Source organism: Pithys albifrons, chromosome 9, assembly GCF_047495875.1.
Source record: "Pithys albifrons albifrons isolate INPA30051 chromosome 9, PitAlb_v1, whole genome shotgun sequence".
Taxonomy (NCBI): Eukaryota; Metazoa; Chordata; class Aves; order Passeriformes; family Thamnophilidae; genus Pithys; species Pithys albifrons.
The window spans coordinates 19,843,162-19,867,583 of NC_092466.1; the positions used below are offsets into that span (position 1 = coordinate 19,843,162).

A 24,422-nucleotide genomic window follows, 5' to 3' on the forward strand; every position below is an offset into this window, starting at 1 on the left:
ATGCCCTCCTTCTCAGGCCCATTAGCTCTCTGTGTAAGTCCCGTAACATTGGAATCACCTGCTGACTCCACAGCCAATTTTAAGGCTAACCTATAGCACTTCAGTCTGTATAGATAAACATGATAAGCTGGTGGAAGCTGTTCGGGGCTATTTTCAACTAGTTTCATACCTTGTCTGTGTACACAGCAGGCACAGTGTTCTCTGATCTCATCCACTCCTCCATGCCTTGTCCCAACACAGAAGAACAGCTGATGCAACTTAACAACACAATATCAGCAATCACTGAAAATACAACCATCTCCATTTTCACTATTCTTTTCCACAGGTGAAGATGCAATAGCCTAGTGGAAATCTGGAGGTGTTTGGCTGTTATCTGCCCAAATGGTTTTACACTGTAAAGATTCTGACAATATAGAAATACTATGCTAGAATTAACAATTCCTGATATTCAGAATAAGAGGTTTCAGATGGCCCCTCAAGGAGATTCATTTCAGGCACAACTGTGCCCTTACACAGGTAACTCTGCTCCCAGACCACAGCTGATTCTACTTTTCAGCCTCCTCAGAGCCTGGCTATCATCACATAGGTCATGCACACAGGTGCATGGCCATGCACCATGCAGATCCAGGTGGGCACTCACTGTGAGCTCCTGGAAGTATCAATACTTTGCTGTAGCTCCTCATAGGCAGCACTGAGTCATTTTTTTTATTGCAGAGTTGCAAGGTGCAATTAAGAACACAGAACAAGCTAGCAAGGCCAACAATTAGTACATGAGCAATGTCTGTGAGGCAAGACCTTGTCCTCAGACTGCATAACTGCTCCACATCCCCTCTGGCTGCTCTGAACAGCTAACAGAACATTGCATGTGACTACTAACCACATCCTTTCTCCTGTGTTAACTACCCGACATACCATTTGTTGTGTTTAGCAGAATCAAAAACAGGGCAGTATAGGGGGAGCCCCTTATACCGAGCTGTACTGTGGACTGACACTCAGAAGAGCTCAGGCACAGCAGACATCAGAACGCTTGATCAGAAGGCTCACAACTTAGGGAGTTTATTCAAGATAGGTTAACATACAGATCTTCACAGCTCATAGTAAAAGTAGATAATTCCTAGAAGTTCCTATTACATCATCTCACATCCTAGTAGATCTAACTCTCACGCAGTAAGAAGCACACTTGATATGCATTCTCACATCCAGCATGCTACCACATAATTGGTTAACCAATTCACCTTACATATACCACAGCCTCTCACTGGTCACAAGCCACCACACATACTCCAGGTAGCTCTGTTCTCTTTAAGGTAGAACTTCATACAGCTTTCCTTAAGGGATGCACTTACACTCACCCCTACAGGGCAGGTCCCTCCTTGGTCTCTACAGTGTGCAGGACCCAGAGCTCTGCCCTCCATCTGCCAGGTGGGAAGCTCTGCCTGCCTGGGGTGCAAACCTCCTCTGTGCCATCCCGGCTCTGACTGGGGACCACAATCCACCTCAGAGCCTTATTTTGGCCTCTCTGCAGCTTTCAGTGTTTCCTCCAAGCCCTGCCTTGATGCCACCTCCAGGCTGCGGCAAGCTGCTATGCCAGCTTGGTTCCATACACTATAGCCACCTCCACACATTTTCATACTCTCCCTCCCATAGTACTTTAAAACCTCTCAGCATAAATGTGTCTCCAGTCACCTCACTCTGGGCTGCCCACAGCCTTTTTTGCCCTCTCAGTGTCTCCAAGCTGCCGAGCTGCCTTGGCTGCTGCTTCCAGGCTGCCTCAGGAACCTGTCATCCCCCTGGGCTGAACCTATTTCTTTTTTGTCATCTCCCTTAAAACTTCTGCTGGACCACGAGTCATTATTGAGCTAAAAGACTCACAGGAGAATGGCTTCAGTGTAGCCCCAGCAAATCGATTGCCTCGAGTCAGTCCCCATACTGAAGTGTATGGTTTGGCTGGAGCCTGACACATCCACCATTAAGGGGAGTATTAACAGAAAATCAAAAATCCATCACATTTTGAATTTAAGTTTTTCTTGTTATAAATGTAATAATTAAAAACCACAGACTGCTATTTCCATTTTCATAAAATGGAAGGATTTCAGTATTAAAAAATGTGGAAGAAAACTTCCAACAGCTTTAATTTTAATCTATACAGGTTTGTATAGCGTAAACCTGTAGAGTATATCCCTGGCAAACCCAGGTATAAAAATCTAACATTACTTCTTTTGGCATGGGAATTATAAAGGAATCTAAGTTTGATATTCATTATTTTTATTTCCAAGGGGCCTAGAAAGCCTATTCAGGAACAAGGTTTCCTTTGTACCAAACAGTACAAGAACAGAACAGAAAAGACGGCCTTAGACCATACCTATGCAATTCAGTCATGCCTGTCACAGACAGCCATGAAGTAGTACTGACCCAGACTTGTACATCTATAAAAGGCATTGAAGATTTGTCTAGAAATACTTACTGAAGTCCTGGAAGCATTAAATATTTTATTAGCATAGTCCTTTTCTTGAGCTAATAAACCCTGCCTCCCAGTATTTAGAAGCCAGGTACCACTTTTACATTAATCCTAATTACTATATATAATTTAAAATATGGCTGTATTAGGAGGCTCTGCTAAAACCAAAAGTAGTTTATTTCCAAATTTCACCTTTATCCCCTTGGCACCTCTGCCAGTGAAAAAGGTGCTCTGGCTGCCACCTTCAGATGAACCTTCTGCTACTGTGTTTTATCAGTGGCCAAATGCCTACGTGAGTCTCATGAGAGAATGGTGAAATCAGCTGCAGATGAGAACTGGGCAGTATTGGAGCAAAATAAGTAAAGAAAAAAATAAACAACAAAACGTTTAATCTTGCTCTTAACGAAGATTTTCAGCATGTGATCTGAGTGATGCAGACCATGCACACAGACTACTCTGGGACAGATAAAAAAATACCTCTTTTTAGGGTATGTGGGAAGTTCATACCCACAGGAAGTCAGAAAATGAAATACTTGTGGACAGATTTTAAAGGATCATAAAGTTTTATGAGTTATAAAAGGTAAATCTGGGCCTGAGCTATTTAGTTCTGCTCAAAAATAAAATCAAAATAAGACTTTGGCTTGGGTTATACTAGAAATGAGAACTGGTGGTAGAGTTACATTTTGGATCTGAGTACTCATAGTTCAATGAACAGTCTTGCATTAAACAACATGTTTGATAAAAATTTAAGCTATGTGTGTCCTGAAATAATTAATTAAATAGTCACTCTCCAAAACTCGAATAATTCCCACCACACAAGAAAGGATTCTTACCTTCTAACACCATCTATAAAGAATTACCCACACAGCAGTGAATGTTACATGTCATATTGAATTCAGAGCAAGAGAAATAGATCACTGAACAGATCCAGTGTGGAAAAAATGCTTCTTTCCACTGTCCTAGCATTTTAAGGTATGCATGTTGGAAAAACAATTTATTTTACATTGACATTGTAAAGCTGTTCTTTTCTGCATGGTAATGATAAAACACCTGAGGACGACTATGTATCTGACCTGAGGAATAAACTGAGCTGTATAGTGCTGCCATATCTAATCATAATTCTGTATATATTCCACAAAATCTTTGCTTCAAAAGAACCCCAGCTACAGTTTCCAGCTCTGATATGAAAAATTTTAGACTGTGATAAAATGCACAAAAAATGTCAGAAAAACAGAGAAAAATTTCTTTTTTTCTAAGTCTTATGATTTTACAACACCCATAGGCAAGAAAGTGCCATTTTGTGATAGCCTCCACATAAGGCCTCACTGGAGAAGAATATTGTGAATCTGTAGAAATGCTTCCTTAAATGCTAGGACAAAAAATTGTCTTGCAAAGAGTTTAGCAGTGGATATACAGATCTCATTTTGATATGGAAGGTAAGTATTTGAGACATACCCTGATTAAAAATGCTCATTTTCTGCTTGTTCCTGTCTCCTTTCTATGATCTTCATTGCCGTTCATCTATGCCTGTTCCATTCAGAGTAAGATGAGGTTACTGTTGACTCCTTGTATATAACATCTGTAACATCCTGTTCACACACTGTTCACCTCTTTGCACAGCGAGTTAAAAGTGTGGAGATTTGAGTAATGTTCTGTCATTTCAAGTTACAATAAATTCTATTCGAAAACACAGTGAGTTAAAAGTGTGGTGATCTGAGTAATGTTTTGTCATTTCAAGTTACAATAAATTCTATCCGAAAAGAAAAAAGTGGCATAGAGTACAGTGAAAAAGAAGGCATTTTAAAAATTTTTTTCTTTTAAGATTTGCTGTGATTTAAACAGCAAAATGAAATTTGTTCCAAGAAATCCAGAAAATATGAATTTCTTCAATTTCTATGGCAAATAATTTAACCTTATTTCCACCATTATCCTGCACTTGCTAAATAGTTTCATATAAATATGGATCCATTATGTACTATGTACTGAAACATTAAAAAAGAATGTACTGTAGTCCATAATCATGCAATGTCATTCTTTTTTTCTGGGGCAGAAAGCTGTAGGCTTAAAGCCACTCTACAGACAGTCAGAAATAGAGATCCATCCTGACATGCTCTTAGGGATATGAATTATTGTACTTTTAATCCCAATTCCTGTCACAATGGGTCCACTTTGTTTCTTGGCTTCTGGGCATGCCCTTCCTCCAGCACCCAGCAGGAGTAAAAGAAAAGAAGAAAGAAGAAACAAAGAGGGGACCCATTGAACAATCCAACACACCAGCCCAGGAGGCAAAATATCTAACCCGTCCATGTGTACACATTTTTACTTCATTGTTTTAGATCATACATATTTTTTCCCTCTTTTTACTCTTGGTTACCATCGTAACAAAATTAGTTAATCTATATCTGCATTTTCAAATTAATTGAAAGGGGTTGGAATACACAAAAACCTGCAAATAATATTACAAGGCTGAGCAGTCCAAAGTGGGAAATGCCAGAATTAAGATTATGTATGTACCATCTCCCTCTTGGTCATATGCATTAATCACACAACCACAGCTCATAATATATGTACTTCAAAATGTTTTTATTTTCTTCCACCTTGTTCAGTGCACAGAGCTCAAGGCACTTAAGAATTCAGTTGGGCATTTAAGAAGTACAACACCTTTTTTATTGAACTGATTGTCTTACTGTACACTACGGTGTGTGTGATTATTCCTGTGGTGACAGAATTTAGAAACACTACCAGAGGCTGGAAGTAAAGGTAGGTTAAGTGGTAGACATTAATGTAGCAAGAGAGACCGCTTGCCCCAAAAACTTTTCAAGCTAGACAAACAGAAGAGCCAGGGGCTAGAAAAGCAGTAGAAATAGATTTGCCCAGGATCCTGTCCACTTACAGGCCACATGAGGAATTAATGCAGCTCTGGCAATAAATCCTGTAGCTCTAAAGGCAATTTCTGGACAGAGTATGGTTATGCTGGAGAGGTTGGTTTTTTTTTACCTACCTTCGCCCTGTAGTGCTGGAGTATTCATTGCAGGAAGAAAGCAAGAAGAGCAATTCAAATTGGTGACAATGCCCTGGAGTTAGGTCTGTAATGGATGTCACACATTGTACAATATAGATACTCTCTGAAATTAAGAAGACACAAGAGACGTGATTCTCACTGCTTCTTTACCAGTGAGGCACACAGGATGTTGCTGTGGCACACTTGGAGCTTAATGACTTACTTGTACATTATCAGCAACAATTTAAACTGTACCTTAAGCCCCTCCTTTGATGAGGGAAGTGGCAACATTTTTTAAACTAGGGATTTTTACAGATGGTAGCACAGACTGGTTGCCAGAGATGCCTGCGATTACACTGTCAAATTTTATATCTTTTGCCATACAGCACTCCTTTCTCTAATGGACACTTAGAACAATTTAATTGCTCCCTTTGATGGATTTGCATTTGTACATTTACATATACACAGATGCAAATCAACCACCGGATGAAATAGTACCTGCATATAAACATGAGGCTATTCCTATACAGACACGTTAAACAAGGAAACTTCACAAACTCCCTTATTACTACAGCTGAATGACCCAGAAAGAGGACTGTGCTAAACTTTGTTCATGTGAGTGGCAGGCTTCATTCAAGACAATCACACTTGACAGCAACAGAGTGCACCCAGCCAAGGTTAGACCATCTTTAGACTCTTCCCTCCACATGTAGCAACATTTTGACAGCAGTACGAAAATGTGCTCTTCCTAGATTCCCGAGTCTATGATTGTCACTATCTCCAGCAAACAGAATTGCTGGGTTAGCAACTCATTTCAGACTTAAAGCCAAGAATCTGTTCTATTAAGTCTTCGACAAGTCATACTGGAGTTCAGAATGAGTACAGCCTGCAGCTGCATCCCACGTATTCTGATCCTCTTTCAAATTCCTAATACAATAGGGTCTCAGATACATTGTGAGCAGAGGAAAACACCCCCACAACACCCCCCCCCCCATGTTCTATTTTGGTACATTGAGCCTAAAGTCTATTGGCTGGGAGCTGTCATCAGACATGACCATATGTTACCCAACAGTATTACAAGTAAATCCTAATTGAGTGCAAATTGTGAAGATTAAAGTCATCTCAGATTTAGCTGTATTATGTTGAGACAAATGTGTTTCAAAGTCCTGTTTAAAATGCTGGCAATTCTCAGCACAGAAATTAACAGGCTGTCATTACCTTCGATTTTATGAGCTGTTCTAAATGTCTGGAGTTCCTTGTTTGGAGCCCTTAGTCAGAGAATGCAAGAACAGTCCTTCGCATCTCAGACTGAAAAACACCAAGGACAATGTATTATCAACAACTGTTGAAAAGATATTAAATATTGATACAACTAAGTCACTGAAGAATCTCCTGGTATATGCTTTTCATAAATAATGGTAAAAGACGAGATGATTGCTGTTCTAACTGTGGTTAAAATCAGTTTTGCATTTAAGTAACCCACTTTCAGGATAAGCCAGGACCAGTTTATAATGCATTACCTTTTGGAAACAATTAACTGCTAGAAAGATCTTCCTTGATGATTGAAGTTTATTACTGTTTCATAAGAGGCCTGTGAAGTAGTAAGGAGCTGAACTTCATCTATTGGTGCACTTTGGATGATGCACTCCATTTTAATGAGATTAAAGGTTTAATGCAGATAAAAGATCTGTTCAGTGTACCTGAATTCAACACAGGGATTTCAGCATATTTCACAGAGAGTCATTGAAGAGTTATGTTCATCTTGATCAATAAGAGCTTCTGACTTCTTTCCTGTTCCACACAAAGACAAAATGACCAGGACATCTTTCTTCCTGTTTTCAGCACTGATCATGTGCAGAATACCTGCTGAGGAAATCTTTCAGCCAACTCTAGTGCTGGACATGGCTAAAGTCCTTCTGGATAATTACTGCTATCCTGAAAACCTAGTGGGAATGCAAGAAGCCATTGAACAAGCAATCAAGAGTGGGGAGATCCTGGACATCTCAGATCCAAAATTGCTGGCCAGTGTCTTGACAGCTGGAGTGCAGGGTGCTCTGAATGACCCAAGATTGGTGATTTCCTACGAGCCATTACCACATGCAGCTCCCAAACAAGAAGCTGAGCTTTCCCCTACTCGTGAACAACTTCTGAGTCTTATTGAGCATGTGGTCATGTATGACAAGCTGGAGGGCAATGTTGGCTACCTGAGGATTGATTATATCATAGGACAGGAAGTTGTGCAGAAAGTTGGAGCTTACCTGGTGGACAAGGTGTGGAAGACGCTGATAGACACCTCTGCCCTGGTGATAGATCTTCGTCACAGCACTGGGGGACAGATTTCTGGCCTTCCCTTCATCATCTCATACTTGCATGAAGAAGACAAGGTGTTGCATATTGAGACTGTATACAATCGTCCCTCCAATACCACCACAGAGATATGGACACTGCCAAAGGTGTTGGGGGAGAGGTACGGCAAAGATAAGGATGTCATTGTTTTGATCAGCCACCACACCACAGGAGTGGCTGAAGATGTGGCTTACATTCTCAAGCACATGAACAGGGCTATCACTGTTGGAGAGAAGACAGCTGGAGGCTCACTGGACATCCAGAAGCTGCCAATTGGCCCCTCCAATTTCTATATAATGGTTCCGCTGTCACGATCCGTGAGTCCCTTGAGTGGGGGTGGACAGAGCTGGGAGGTGACTGGAGTGATGCCATGTGTGGCTACTGAGGCAGAGCAAGCCTTGCAGAAGTCCCTGGACATTCTGGCAGTGCGTAGAGCAGTGCCTAGCACCCTAAGCCAACTCACAAACATATTAAAGGACTATTATAGCTTAGTGGAGCGAGTGCCAGCACTGGTGCAGCACCTCATCACCTCTGACTTCTCTTCTGTGCAGTCATCAGAGGATCTGGCCACTAAACTCAACAGTGAGTTGCAGAACTTATCTGAAGATCCTCGCCTGCTGGTCCGAGTCATGATGCCAGGTGAAGCTGCTGTTCCCCAAGCTGAGCAACCAATTGCAATGGCAGCTGATTTACCTGACAATGAGCAACTGCTGCATGCCTTGGTGGATACTGTCTTCAAGGTGTCAGTGTTGCCAGGCAATGTTGGCTACATGCGCTTTGATGAGTTTGCAGATGCCTCTGTGCTTGCTAAGCTGGGACCTTACATTGTCCACAAAGTGTGGGAGCCCCTTCAAAATACAGAGAACTTGATTATGGACCTACGTTACAACCCTGGAGGCCCATCTTCCTCTGCTGTGCCTGTGCTACTCTCCTATTTCCAAGATGCTGCTGCTGGTCCTGTCCATCTCTTCACAACCTATGACAGGTGCACCAACCACACACAGGAGCACAACAGCCAGGCAGAACTGCTGGGTCAGTCCTATGGGGCTCAGCGTGGCATCTACCTGCTCACCAGCCACCACACTGCGACAGCTGCTGAGGAGTTTGCTTATCTCATGCAATCCCTGGGCCGTGCCACGCTGATTGGCGAGATCACAGCAGGAAGCCTCTCGCATACCCGTACCTTCCCTCTGCTGCAGCCTCAGCCAGGAATAACCCGTGGCCTAACTATCACAGTTCCTGTTATCACCTTCATTGACAACCATGGGGAAAGCTGGATGGGTGGAGGAGTTGTTCCTGATGCCATAGTGTTGGCTGAGGATGCACTGGAGAAGGCTGAAGAAGTGCTAGCCTTCCACAAGAACATGGGAGTACTTTTGGAAGGTACCGGGCAACTGCTAGAGGCTCACTATGCCATCCCAGAAGTGGCTGGTAAGGCCAGTGCTATGCTCAGCACCAAACAGGCCCAAGGAGGTTATCGATCAGCAATAGACCCTGAGACTTTGGCTTCCCAGCTTACCAGTGACTTGCAGGAGGCCTCTGGGGACCATCGGCTTCATGTCTTTCACAGCCATGTGGAACCAACACCAGAAGAACAGCTTCCCAGTGTGATTCCCAGTCCTGAAGAGCTAAGCTACATCATTGAGGCACTCTTCAAAATTGAGGTATTGCCAGGAAACCTGGGTTACCTTCGCTTTGATATGATGGCTGAGGCAGAAACAGTGAAGGCCATTGGGCCCCAGCTGCTGCAGATGGTATGGAACAAGCTAGTGGACACAGATGCAATGATTATTGACATGAGGTACAACACAGGTGGCTACTCCACTGCCATCCCAATACTTTGTTCCTACTTCTTTGAGCCTGAGCCACGACAACACCTTTACACTGTCTTTGATCGTAGCACCTCCCGCAGCACAGAGGTGTGGACTCTCCCCCAGCTCACTGGTAAAAGATACAGCTCCCTCAAGGACATCTATATCCTAACAAGCCATATGAGTGGCTCAGCAGCTGAAGCTTTCACCCGCTCTATGAAGGACCTACACCGGGCCACAGTTATTGGTGAGCCCACAGTCGGTGGAGCCCTCTCAGTGGGCATTTATCGTGTTGGTAACAGTTCCCTATATGCCTCCATTCCCAGCCAAGTGGTGCTCAGCCCAGTCACTGGCAAAGTATGGAGTGTCTCTGGGGTGGAACCACACATCACCATCCAGGCCAGTGAGGCCATGTCTGTAGCTCAGCACATTGCCAACCTGCGTGCCCAGGTGCCACAGACACTGCACACTGTAGGCAAGCTGGTGGCAGATAATTATGCCTTTGAGGACATTGGGACAGTTATAGCATCCAACCTCACCAAGAACATCAACAATTATAAAAGGATTAATACAGAAGAAGAGCTGGCCAGGAAGGTGACTGCCATCTTACAAGCTCTATCTGATGATGAACACCTGAAATTACTCTACATTCCTGAACGTGCCAAGGGCAGCATCCCAGGGATCATTCCAAGACAGGTACAGTTCTCTTGTATCCAGGTATTGTGATGCCAGCTAGAATGGGAGCACTGAGGCAGATACCTTGTTTTGTTTCTAGCCCATATCATAAACCCATCAGGATTTCCCAGTAACCAGAGGAGAAGCCAATGCCTCAGTAGGTTTCATACGCTGAGATGTCTGACACTGAGGCAAGTCACTTGTGGGAGTAACTTATGGTAGTAGATGGTTGTTTTGGATGCATGCATTTTGGGAACAACCTTCAGGTTGTGAATCTCAGTTGCCATCTGCCACAAGGAAATATGCAGAGCTTCATAGTTAGAGGGAAGGTATCGCATTGTCTCTGTGATCCTTCCTCTTTCAGTGCTACAGCTCTTCAAGCTGTAATAAATTAATGCAGAAACCCACTGGTTACAAACCCAGGTTGTAATTTAAGAAGAATTTGGTGGGACCAGAGTAAATGCATGCACTCACTAAACACGTAGCCGCATCCTCTTTGATGGATTTTTCTATTTAAAATTGTAGCAGCTGACATCTTTTACACCAGAATAAAAAGCAACATCTTTGGTACTGGCACTGGAGACTTGTTCTGATAGTATCTCATGCCCAGCATCAGACAGTTTCTCAGTGAACTAGAAATACTTTGGAAGAAGTACATGGGTGGAAGTTAGGTGACCCCAGGGAGAAATTGATTTTTAATAATCTACTTTTGCCCTTGCTGTGTGGTTTGCATAACAGTCTGTGCTTTGTTCTGAGCCTGAGTGTTTAAACACTGGTCTGCCTTGGCACTCTTTCTTGTTCACTGTTGTACTGAAGGGATTCCCAGGAGCACTTGTTAAAATTCCATCTTCAAATTAAGTAGAGGCTCAGGATAACCTGATCCCTTTCTTGGATGAAGTTAGCTCCTTTCTAGCTACTGTAGTATGTTCTCCAAGGACTCATAAAATTACTTTTTTAAGACAATGAACCAGAATAGACCAAGTGTCAGGTAACTATTAAATGTTTCCTGGGGGAGAAAATCTGTGGGCTTCCACCCTCTGAAGTTTTCGGCATATGTGATTTAAAGTGGGCATGACTGTTGTGATATTATCACAAATACTGAGGTCAAGGACAAAGTCTAAGCATTGCAAGGGGAGGGTGTTCTCTTCAAATTTGTTACCCAAGAGATGCTGGCCCCATTCTTGCCTCTAAGCTTAACTGGAAATAATTAATTAAAGGGTTCATCTATTCCATTGTTCTCTTTCTGGCCTAACTAGGATGAGTGTAGAAAACTTCACTCTAAAGATGTCAATTTTTTTTTGACAGAGCTCTCAATATATCAGTAGTAATACATCATAATTTCTCCCCATTATACAACATGGGTTCATCTTTCAAATTAGTCACTGTTTTCACTGAAAGCTGTTAATGCATATTGTTGGCTGTTTTTTCTTGTTCAGATCTTACTTTATTCAGACCTTGAATGATAAGAAGACATTGTAGAGGACAAATATCTTATTTTTCCCGTAATGTGAAATTCTCATACTGACAGAGCTAGTGAAGAAATGTCATTATACTATTTAATGCCTTCCTTTAATGTAATTATTTGTCAAGTAAAATTACTGGAAGAGGGATACACCCATAAGAGGGAAATCACATCAGTATGGATGAAAATCAGGACAAATGTGAGATTTCTTCAAGGTGAAATAATCTAGAAAGCAGAGAATCAAATGTCTTTTATGAGACTAAAATGTTTCCAGAGGCATAAGTATTTTCTCATAGTGCTGGAAGAAACTGGGAGACAGAAAGACAAGACAGCAGTGCTAACATGTGTACAAAGACACTGAAGTCATAGAAATAAAGGATTTTTCTTGAGATGGAGGTTAAAAAATATTCACCTGTTCCACAGAACCCTGTACATCAGGAGTACCTTAATCTCCTGTTTTGCCTTTGTACAGCTAAGATGGATGCTTTCTGTGGAACACTTCAGGGATACCCCAGAGAGCAAATTTTCGATTAAAATGTTTACATGATGGCAGTAATTGCATTTGTAAGTAATAATTAAAAAAAAAAATTAAAATTTTTGCAGTCCTACACATCAACATAGTGGCTTTCTTAACTTTCTTAATCTGTAACAAATTTATTCCTCAAAAACCTAAGAACTGGTTTTTCTCTTGTACTACCTACCTTCCAATCTACCCTCTCTCTTGACAGTGGGAGGTTACTGTAAATGACCTTGACGGTGTAGCAGATTCAATTAAATGAAAGTGATGATGAATAACTATAGGAAGGATAGGATGAGACATAGGAGATAGACAAGTGAAATTCATGTAGAACTTTACATCTGCTGCACTAGAATGGCTGCTGAAGCATAATACAGGGTTCTGAATATGTCTTCTCTATGCAGCAGCAAGGTCAATGCTAGCCAGAGCTGTCGGCTGCATAAACACCAATTTCTAAAGTCAGACTTCCTAGAAGAAAATTTTGTATATATTGATTGTGATCCAGAAAATAACATTTTGCTTTTAAGACAGAGCTCTGTAAACTTGCTGGCATGCAGTTCAATAATCCCTACTTCTTATTCTTCTGTTTGTCTTTCTCTCCCCCTCCAGCCATTCCTTCCTTTCCATACTGAAACATTTGTGTTTGTGACTGAGTGTCTACCTAAGGAAGAACTGCTGCCTGATTTTTGGCAAATGTGTTATGTCAGATCTAAGTGACAAGTCTCCCTGAGTGACTCTTATGGCCCCTTCATAATGTCCAAATATTTTTAACGCAGTCTTTACACCTAATAGAATTTTTGTATTGATGTTTTAGATAAGCAGGTGAAAATAGTATTCAGAGTAACAGGCCAAAAAGGAATCCCTTATAAAGAGAAATTGTTTCTGCATTTGAAGTCCTCGTATTCCCAGATAAAAAATATGTACCCATAGCACAGTGTTGTAATTGCTGAAGAAGACAATAGTTACAGATGCTTCACCAGAAAAGAGTACAATTTGCTTATGTCTCTTCATTAATGAGTGAAATAAAAATGCTCAGCCTCAAAGTGTCAAGATAGATAATTATATTGCTACATCTACTGCTGATGGAAAGAAAAAAAATTTTGTAGGCTCATATGATGCTGATTTATATCAACAGAACCATAGTAAAGTCAGCAGAACGATGCAAGTTTATGCAAGCCAGAAAAGTGTCTGGTGTTTAACGCTCATTAACTCTTCACCGTTTGTAATTCTTGCTCACTTTTTGCATTTGGTGCAGAAAAGAATAAAACACTTTGTGATGGTATTTTAACTGCAAATGTAGCTGCATTGACACTGTGTATCAGGATCAGAAGATGAAAGGTACTAGAAAAGGAACAAAGTCAATAGCAGAGATCTGTTTGTGCTCATTTTTCTCTATTGCTATTAATGTTACAGTAGATTTGACCATTCATTTTAAGGTTTTTTTGGTGGTTTTTGCATTAAAATCAAAATTTAATGATGAACTGTGTTTGCTTTCAAATGTAATCGTGCAGGGCATTGACAGGAAAATAACTGCTCACTTGCTTGCAGTGTGTTACAAGTTGTGTATTGTCAGAGCAGGGTTGCACACCACTATGCAGTGCAGTCTTTTGCAGGCTGAAAGTACAGCTTCTCACTCCGCCCTGCACTCCCTCAACAGGGACTGATAGCCTTAAATAACTCCTTTTAATCCTTTTCCAGAGCACCATTCCAGACAGTATCAGTTTTTGGTAGTGGCAACCCCCTCATCCAGGTGCAATGGTGGGTGGGATTAGAATTCAAAGCTACAGTTCTGGGCAGGGGGGGAAGGGAGAAATTTTCTCTGAAAAGCACAATGAGGTTAAATACGAACACTTTCAGGGTTCTTACACAGCTTCTATGGTTATAGTAGTTGACTGCACAACTCTGAGAAGAAAACAGCTTGTTTAGGGAGAGTCCTGTAAAAATGTATATGGGCTCTTCAGCATTCATAAGCTGAGCACAAATCAATAGAGTCTAGTTGTTGCAGTAAATAATAATCATCATCAAACTGGAATGGATAAGACGGAATATAATCAGTAAGATGTGAAGTCTTCTGCTACATATACCTCTAAAGGAAATTCATCTAGAGTGTAAATAAGCAATGGTTTTCTGAAAAGATGTGGCTCAAATAGGTAGATACCAGAAAAGAGAAACAAGGATAAAGAGAAGATTGAATAAAAGTAATCTTGAAAAAGTTTAAAATATTTGAGTTGTTTATTCCAGAGAGAAGAAAACTGAGAGGAGACGTGAAAACTGACTTCAGATACGTAAGAGACTGTTTCAAATATGAAAAGAATCATCTGTTCCCTTGCCCATAATAAATAGGCCAAGTAATGCATTTAAACTGTACAAAGTAGTGAACTTAGACTGTTTACACTAGATCTTAAAAACATCTTTGTAATGGTAAGGCTAGTGACGTACTAGACTGGATTGCCTGGAAATCACCCAGTAGTAGGGGTGTTTTTAAGAGCAATTGAGAATCAGCAGTCAGGGATGTAGCTGATCTTGTTCAGTCCCTGAGCTGGGGGCCCTACTAGGATAGATGATTCCATTCCAGCCTGTGAGGGTACACAAGGAACCCAAATATTACTCTAAGAAAGGCACAACCTTCCCACTCAGCTCCCAAGATCTCATGGTTCTTAAACTAACCTCAGTATTCACATTTGCAGAGGGCATTGGCTGATCATATTTAACAGCTAGCAGTTGACAGCACTAGCAACCTTAGTGGAAATCACTGCTACCTTACCATTGTCAGCACAAAAATATCTATGAAAATACAGTTTCCATCTAAATAGAAAAAAAAACAATTTAGGGGAGAGATGAAAGAAAAGAGGAAAGAGAAGTTCAATTGGAAAAGTAGTTTGCCAACGATTGGGATATGTGTCGGTCACAGAACCACAGATGAAACTCCATGCACAAGTCCCAGGGCAGAATTTTGGGTCCTTTCTTTGTCACATCATGTATTCCAGTAAGGCCACTTACCTGTGGAAGGGAGTCTGCAGAATAGGACTGGAGATCCCACATAGTTAATAAAAGAACATTTTTCCTTGGCTTAAAGTGGAGTAAGCTTGGAAGTCCTTTAGTCTGGCCACATTGCTTACAGTGTGCACCTGAGGGTTTATATTTAACATCAAGTCATTTGTATGTAAACATTGTCTGACTGAGCAGCAGGATCTTACTTTCAGCTGCATCCTGTCCCAGCTTGTTCTTGGCCTGCAAACAGAGTCCTCCCTTCCAAAACAGAGCATGTGGTTGCTCCTTTGGTAATCTAGACTTACCTCCTCAGGTACCAGCGGAACATGTGACAGGTATCAGTGTCATGTATCCACAGTTTTCCAGGACAGTAACTCTCCATTGTCCCAGCCTCCTCACCTTGTTTGTGTCCTAGAATTAGATTCTGAGTGCTTTTCCTCTGATTTCCGGTCTTTAGAATAGATAATTTTCATACATTTTTCTGAGCCATGAAGATGAAGACCTTTGTTTTAGAACCTTGTACATTCATTTAACCCCATGAGACCTGAGGCTTTAAGAGCAACCTGCCCATCTTGAAAACTGTAATGAATTTTCAAGAGTTAACAATGCTGAAGTCCTCAGTGAACAAAGATGTGATGCATCACAGTAAAAGAACAAGTAGAGAAAAAGTTTACCAGGCAAAGAGGTTATTCTTAATCAACATATTTATAGCTAGGCATCTAGCAATTATTGGAGACAGAGATAAGACATCTGTGAGCTCAGTTAAAATATTATTAGCAAGTGGATGAGAGTAACACATCAATTTTTTTTGCAGATGCTGCCAATGAGTGATGATTTCTTTTCTCCTGAGGGCACCAGTATGTCTGAACTAGATATAAGCTCTGTCAGAACAATCAATGCATGTTGGATATATTTTTCAAAACTGTGATTTGTTAATCAAAGTACAGCGGGCAGATCAAGTAGCATTACTGTCACTGGGAAGTGGATTGGAAATGACAAACTCGGTAGTGCTGGACTGGTATGTTTACGGTCCAGATACAACGGTTATTTTCAGAAGGTATAGTGAGAAAGAAGGGTACAGAAAAGAGTTTGCTCTTACCATCAGATCAACAACTAATGGCCAACAGGGCTTTTAAATTAGTTAATGAAATTTTGGCATACCGAAGAAATTGAATGATAAAGTGTGATATGGTGGGTAATTTTCCCCTAGGTAAAGACTTGAGTTGTGTCAAATACAATTGCATTCACACACCTTGGAAAAACCTCTTTCTGCTGTGGCAGACCTGATTTTGGCAGGAGCACAACTCCAGGCCACAGCACTATATGGAGGGCAGGAGATTACCTGACTCTTCTACAGTTGTAGAAAGCCCCAAATGCCTCCTGTTTTCTATGTCATATCACAAGCTGGAAGAGCACCTTTTAGCACGCAGTCACTTCTGACTCCTTGTAAAAGCATGGATTGTCTGGGGCTGAGCTACGGCAAAGGGCAACTGATTAAAACGAAGGTATAAAATAATTTTCACAGTAACCCTGAGGAGAAAAGGCCAAATGGCCGAAGGTCACCTAAATCATATGTATCCTGACGTCTTATCTTCTTAAGCAGAAAGAGTCTATTCCATTTTGAGATACTGCATGCAAAACAGAAGTTTGGCAATAGGAACTGGCTATGTCTCAATGCATATGAGGATTACTAGGATAACTTTATTATTTGGCTACACATTGCTGCTAAAAAGATGTCTGCTGTTTAATAACAGAAGCTAAGCAAAATGAAATTAATCACAGCCTAACATGTGACAATCCAGGCACATGGCTACCATAAAAGAGATTTAGCACACCTACTTCATGAGTGTCCCAGCACATGTCCAACACAACCAGTCTGTCACAGGGACTGGGTCATTATGAAAGGCTGGGGCCAATCACACCTGCAGTCAGCAGCTATTTGTCAGATGAGGCCAATCAAAAGATTATAAAAGTCCCAGGTGCCCCATTTGGAAAGAACTCACAAAGGTAACAGGTGGGCTTGTGTGGCAGACCTGGGACAGTGGCCTATGTTGCAGGCGTGTTTGATTTGAATCCTTTGACTCTTTGCAAGATTGTCCTTATAGTCTTCTCAGCCTATTTGGCCCAAGAAAATTCCTGTATTTTAGAAAAATATGCTGAGCCCTGGCATACAGGTGCCTGATCCAGGTTCTGGGCATGTTATAGATGCAACTGAGACTGTGCAAAATTGCATCAGCCAATGCTAATCTATATTTAATATGAAAAAAATTATATACTCTATTATGTTTTTCAAACTTGGTCACATTCTTCACACATGTCCCACCTGGATTAAACTTGACCCACATAACATGTTTTACATTTTGTGCCAAGCTAATAACTGCCAGCAAATGATTTGTTTTGTTTTTTCAAACTCTTTCAGATCCCTTCCCCAGAAGTATTTGAAGATCTGATTAAATTTTCATTCCATACAAATGTATTTGAAAACAACATCGGCTATCTGCGATTTGATATGTTTGGAGACAGTGAACTTCTAACCCAGGTGTCCGACCTACTGGTAGAGCATGTTTGGAAGAAAATTGTTCACACAGATGCATTAATCATAGACATGAGGTAAACATTTGAATGGCAAATGACCAAAGCTCTTTCAAAACGGCATTTTATTTGCAACAGTGAATTAGCTTTACATGGCTTACTGTCCTGTTCACTGGCTAACCTTGTCGGATTAAATGAGAAAATGAAAACAGCCAAGGAAAACAGTAACAGTCTGGAACTACATCTCAAGATAAATTGTACCATCACTTGAGATGCTTAGAACTAGATACCAAACTTAGGGAATAGGTTGCAGAATGCAATCCTGGATGCCACATGTGTTTTATTTCTCTAATTTATTTCTAATCTAACTGTGCATGTGGCCTGCATTAATTATATATATATATATATATATATATTAAATCTTTCACTTCATGCAGTGGTCAACTGATTCAACAGTCAAAAAGATAGACCATGAGTAAGGCTGTGCTACAGTTTGCCATATCTGCAGTGCTAAGTAACCCTGGGCAATCAGCTCTGTACAAAATGGCCTTTGTGTACAGAGCACAAAGGTGGTTTAGAGGTGCTGTAGCACTCCTGGACTCTGCTGCCCCAAGCTGCAGCATCATATGCCTGCTCTCAGCTAACATTCTGTGGGACACTCCCATGTAAGCAGTGCCCCAAATCTTACAAGCCAGAAGACAGCATCCATTTTTTCCCAGCTATAAAAGCAAATTAAGATCAAAAATATATGTTTCCCATACAATACTTAGGTAAGTAATGCCCCTGTTTTGGTCCAGAGCTAATGTGTGTGAATCCAGAATACTACAAACATCAACCAAAGAAAAGAAGGCCTTTGTAAGAACTTGGGTTTAGTGCTAGAACCACTTGTGTCCTTTGTTATCACAGAACTCTTAACATTTAGTTATCTTCTTAATAATCTTGTGGGATTTGCAGCATAAGCAGGAAAAGATGAGAGCAGAGAGAGCACAGAAGAGGCAAAGCAGCAACCAACATAACACACCCATGATTGAATCTGAATTCAGCAAAGGCACCACGATCTTCCAATGAACTTGAGATATGACTCAGAATTTCCTCTTTCTTCCCCTAGTTTTCTCTCATGCTAAAAATTTCAGGGCTGGGGCAATAAAAGAGCAAAGATGAAACAATATCTCAGGTACCAAATGGTGTCATTATAGCTCTTTTTTTGATTGCTTGAGTTTGCTCAGGTTTTTTTAATTTATATATACAAAGTATTTCCAGTATTTTGAGTGAACACAAAAGATCCAGTCTCGGAAGGCATATAAAAGAGAACCCCAAAAATTACACCTTTTGAAATTCTCCATAAAAGAATCTTCTAATTTTAAGGCAAGGCTCATGATTTAAATTTTGCATGGGATTAACTGTAATGAATTATGTTTCTCATTTTTTAAGTTTTTCTCCCTGGAACAGCTGGGCCAGTGATGAACTGCATATTCTGATAATTTTGATTTTGTGTGGGATTAACCATAATGCATAAAGTCTCTCACCTTATTAGTTCCCCTTCATGGAATAGCTGTGCCACTCATGAACTTCCTATTTTTAACCCTCCCAGCACTGGCAAGAGACACTGATAAACTGAATGGCTTCCCTATTGTCACACAAGAAGTCTGTACTTGCACCCAAAACTTCAGCTAAAATTCTAGCAACTGCTCAGTCATTATTTACTAACTAAAGTTACTGCAGTTTCACTGTCTGCAAGAGAGTCTCAGAAAGGGCATTCAAGCATTGTTCTGCCTGCCAGTAACTCCAGCCATGACAGCAGCTGTGGGAAGCTGGGCTCTGCTGGGCTGAGCCATCTCATGGGCTGTGTAGCAGCAGCAGGACCTCATGGCAGCACAGCACTATACAGCTCTAAAATGCTGCAGAATAAAGATGCAGCTTCATTCTTTGGGACAGAGGCACTCTTCTGGATTGTCTGATCCTCTTCTGGAGGTGAAAAATCTTAGCTATGGACTGGACTGAATAAACTAATTTTCTAGCAGGTTTTTGCTGAAATGTCTTTTCTAGGCACTCCTAACATCACCTACAGGAAAGTATTGTACCCACCTCCTATTAGTGAGTGAAGTACAAACATTTCTAGTGCTGCATGTGCTCTAGTATTACTCAAAAATGACAGGCAAAAAAAATTTGATCGTCCACTGTGTGTATTCATAGCAGGGATTCTCCAGTGACAGGCTCTGCAATTAATTTAATCTTCAGAGACTGGTATAGAATTAAACTGCAACCAAAGTATTCAAATACAACTGTGCTAAATGAAGCAGCTAACACAATCTTTGGCCACAAAAAAAAATGGCCTGAGATAAAGCACCAAATTTCCTCATTGTGTGTAGCAAAACATAAGAACACAACAGTTCTACAAATATATGTTGCTTTAATTGGGATCTTTTTCATGCATTGCAGTTTAGATATTTACTCCTTGCTGCCCATGTCAGAACAGAATGGGTTATTCAGAGTAGAAGAATAATGAGAATCTGATGTTTCTCTGCATATTAAGTGTCTTTCCTTACTTTCCGATTTTTTTCTAGGTAAAATGAAGAAAAAAAAATGAATTTTGTAATAACAGTCCAAGATTCTTAGACAGGATTGTGTTTATCTGATCAATGTGAAAATGCTGATAGGGGAGAATGAATGTAAATGTATCAAAATGTAGCCCTAAGCCCTTTCAGTACTGATGTTAAGGAACAAAACTTGGAAGGGAGATTTACTGCCTGCCACAAATTTTCAATTATTTCCTTAATATTTTAAATTTTTTAAAAGGTACAATATTGGAGGCTCCACTACACCCATAGCAATCCTATGCTCATATTTCTTTGATGAAGGACACCGGATTCTGTTGGACAAAGTTTATGACAGACCCAGTGACTCAGTAACAGAAATATGGACCCAGCCACAGCTCAAAGGTAATACAACGAACTCTTTTTAGAGTAGCTGTTCATTTCAGATGTCTCTCCTTGTCTGTTTTAAAGTGAGCCATTAGACACTGGAACCATTTGGTGAAAGCACCTACCACAATTTGCTCAAGCTGTGCAGAGAATGTAAAAACAAAAAATGTGCATTCCAGCCATGTCCCTCAGTGCCACCCACGAATAACAGTTTATCACTCCTAGGAAAGGAGTATGAGAGGAACAGAGGTTTGTAAACCGGTCCCCAGAAGTTTAGCCAAATACTGTGTACAGCAGTTGTGACCTGTTGCTTTTAAAAGCTGCCCGAATTAAAAATAAATCCTGTGTTGCCTAGACCTCTAGTAATGTCTCTTCCAATGCTTACAGAAAGTTTTGTATGTAGCTGCTCACTACCTTCCTGTGTAATCCACTATTTCAGTAGATGAAAACACCATAACATCCCAGTTTGTCCAGAGAATAAAAGAGAAAAAGAAAAATACTAAATTTTGCACATTTGAGTGAGTTTGGAGCTTTTGGCAATGTGTCACACACCCCACACACTCCCTGCCTCCGTGTTTATGGAAGTTGAAAGGATGTTGCAATATGCAGAAATAGAACTCTTAAGAGCTCATAACTTGCAGTTAGAGTGCTAAGAAGCCTTAAACATGGGGTTTAATTATTTTCCCCTTTTAAGCTAAGACCATAGCAAAAATGCCCATGGTGTCTGCAGTTACTGGCTTGGAGCATGCTGAAATGGTTAAACTTTGTCACAGTCTGCAAGGTCCATCTATTTTCCCAGGCAGTCAGAGGTGGGCTGTGCTACAGGATATGATTTCTATGGACTCATTCCAGTTCCCATCAAAGAAAAGAGGCAGACTCATACTAACTTCAAAGGAGCTGGATCTGGTCCTGTATTATATATATGTATCTACTGTGAAAAGAGTCTTCTAATGGTTATTATGTCTATAGTGAAATGAGAAGAGCAAAGATGGTGTGAAAATTAATTACCATGCTATTGGCCCCTCTCTTGAAGTTTAGTATGAGAATTTTAAGCCATATTGTACCTAACTTAAAGAATAATAATTTTAGACCAGTTAAGAGTAGTTTTCAAGGTATCAGGTCTCAGTTACAACACACTGGTCACTTTTTCAAAGAAACTAAACTATCAGAAAGTATCAAGTGTGCTCAGATATGTTGAAAATAAGGTGTAAAAGCCTTTCTGTTCCTGTCAGCTGGTTTATATAAGAAAATGAGATAATTTGGCTTAGATTCTAATAATAAAGGGGCATTTGTTGAAAGAGTTGGGACAAAGGCCATGCAACAGCTTCTACTTACAGACTACAAAAAACTGTGGGGAACCACTGTAATTATAATTTCATAAAATAACACCTGCAGGCCAAGCTCTATGACATCCATGTTCCTAGAGCAGGGGTGAGAGCAAAACTGAAGATGCTTCTGAAGAGCTTTGAATATTCTCACTATTAAGAGTGGAAATATATTCCTCACTGATCTATTCCACTACTCTGAGGGGATCTAGAGCTCCTGTAAAACTCAACCCACAGAAGAGCTATCAGTAGTAACTATGAGCTGATGTCACAGCTGCTGGAGCTCATAGCCAGAAACTGATGGCAGAAGAGCACCACATAGAGAGACAGCCTTTTTTCTGTATAGATGCTGGGCTAGAGTTAAAAGTGCTTTAATACTATCATAGGTACAAAGTAAATTTCCAAACTTCTTGGGTTGTTAATAGTAGGGAATGAAGCCTCTATCTTGGCTTCTCTTTGCTCTAGTATAAATATCTGAAAATGGATGCATTTCTGATATTTTTTGTCCTATCTGACAGGGGACAGGTACGGCTCTCAGAAGGGGCTAATAATCCTTACTAGTGCTGTGACGGCTGGAGCTGCTGAAGAGTTTGTGCACATAATGAAGAGACTGGGAAGAGCTCTCATCATTGGGGAACAGACCAGTGGTGGCTGCCATTCCCCACAAACGTACCAAGTAGATGATACCAACTTTTACATCTTCATCCCCACCTCCAGATCAGTCATCTCTGCAGGCAGCACTTCTTGGGAAGGGAAAGGAGTGCCTCCTCACATAGAAACACCAGCTGAAACAGCACTCATCAAAGCAAAGGAGATGCTCAGTACTCACCTACACAGCTCTAGATAGTCCAGTGGACGAACATGCCCCTAGTTCTTAGGAAAAGAAAGCTATCTTCCCAAATGTAAACCCTAGAAAGAAGTGGGAACTTCATTTCAAACTCTACTGTCAGTGATTGAGTCTCTGTACATAGCTCAAGTGACTCCTTTTCAACATGCTGACACTGTACCCCAGTCTGGGGAACCTGGTTCCTTCTGTGCATGGGTAATTCTCTGGGGTTTCTGGATTCTTTCCCTGTAGCCAAACATAAATGTTCAGTGTGTCTGTTTTGGGAGATTTAGCTGCAAGTCACAGGTTTTTTTTGGCCCTTACGAAATCCCAGCTGTCAGTATTGAAGGCATGTGAACAACTTCAAAGACAGAAAAGGCACTTCTCCCTCCTTTGGAAATTGTGTACATTCCTATTTATCTGTTGTAAAGAATTAGCAGTCATTGGAAGACTCTGTTTTCCAAACTACAAGAGCTAAATCAAGTCTCTTCTCCACTTCATCATTTAGATGTAACCAAAAATAACCCAGACTTGCCCAGACTTCTGGTATTTCAAAGGTACACGTTTGCTTCTCCCTTAGTATGTGTCAAAGGAAGGGTTGAATGAGCAAGAGAAAGGCAGTACATTCATTCTTTCACCCAGTGCTCAGAACTGACTCAAGGAAAAGAATCGTATGTTTTTACCTAAGACTAAAAACAGATTGCTATGTGTCCTGCCCCCAAAGACCTGGGGCAGGGTGGGGGTGGGGTGGGGGTGATAAAAAAGCAAGCTGAGAAATAATCCTTTGCACCTTACTAACTACATATTAAGTAATGGTGTATTCCAGAGCAACTAACAGAGATACTGACATAAGCTTAATCAATGCATAACATCCCTTGTCTTTCTCAAAATACTTAGTAAAATATCTGTCTTCATAATTATTTAGAAATACATGTAACTCTAATCTAGATCTCAAAATTTCTCATCTCTACAGAATGCTGGCTGTAAGGTAATTAATCAGGGAAATGGTCCCCCAAAATTCAGTTAGAATCTACAGTAGTTACACATTGGTGTTCACTTGCTCATTTGTAAGTTCCTGAGTTTTTTTTATAAACTGTGTTAAACATCTGAACTTCAGTTTTCACAGGAAAATAATTTTAAAAACCAAATAGACTTTTCATCTTTTTTACTACTTATTTGTCTTATCAGCAACACTCAGTGTGATCACTATCCAGACTCTTTTGAGTAATTTTCATATTCTGATTTTTATGCACTAGCTTGTTGTTGAACTTCTCAGTGTTGTGGAAAATATTTTAATGAATTAAAACTCATACAGGATGTTGTGTAAAGTGATACATATATGAAGAATATTAAATATTCTTAATATGGAAAAGACTAGAGTAGTCACTGAATGAGTAAACAACTAATGTATTTCTTCTAATGTCTTTTAAGCCTCTTTAGTATCTAAATGATCAAAATATACTGCTTTGTTTTCCTAAAAACAATCAGTTGTGCTGTCATGTACAAACAATATTGTTAAACCCATGTTTAAGAACGTTAGCCATCCATTCAAGGACA

The 24,422-nt window shown here is 40.5% G+C and overlaps 1 protein-coding gene across 1 annotated transcript; it reads left to right on the plus strand.

Annotated features, from left to right (window-relative positions):
• The first annotated feature begins 7,270 nt into the window (after window positions 1–7,270).
• Window positions 7,271–23,954, plus strand: RBP3 (retinol binding protein 3). The gene is made up of 4 exons (XM_071564132.1): window positions 7,271–10,312; window positions 17,681–17,871; window positions 20,590–20,732; window positions 22,558–23,954. Exons 1-4 carry the CDS (start codon window positions 7,271–7,273, stop codon window positions 22,884–22,886), a joined length of 3,705 nt encoding a protein of 1,234 aa, XP_071420233.1. The 3' UTR covers window positions 22,887–23,954.
• The last annotated feature ends 468 nt before the right edge of the window (window positions 23,955–24,422 follow it).

Bases quoted from the DNA above. Each gene is read 5' to 3' on its own strand.
- RBP3 (XM_071564132.1), top strand. From the start codon at position 7,271: ATGACCAGGACATCTTTCTTCCTGTTTTCAGCACTGATCATGTGCAGA. The intron at 10,313-17,680 runs GTACAGTTCTCT...AAACTCTTTCAG, and splicing joins CAGGGATCATTCCAAGACAG to ATCCCTTCCCCAGAAGTATT. The intron at 20,733-22,557 runs GTAATACAACGA...CCTATCTGACAG, and splicing joins GACCCAGCCACAGCTCAAAG to GGGACAGGTACGGCTCTCAG.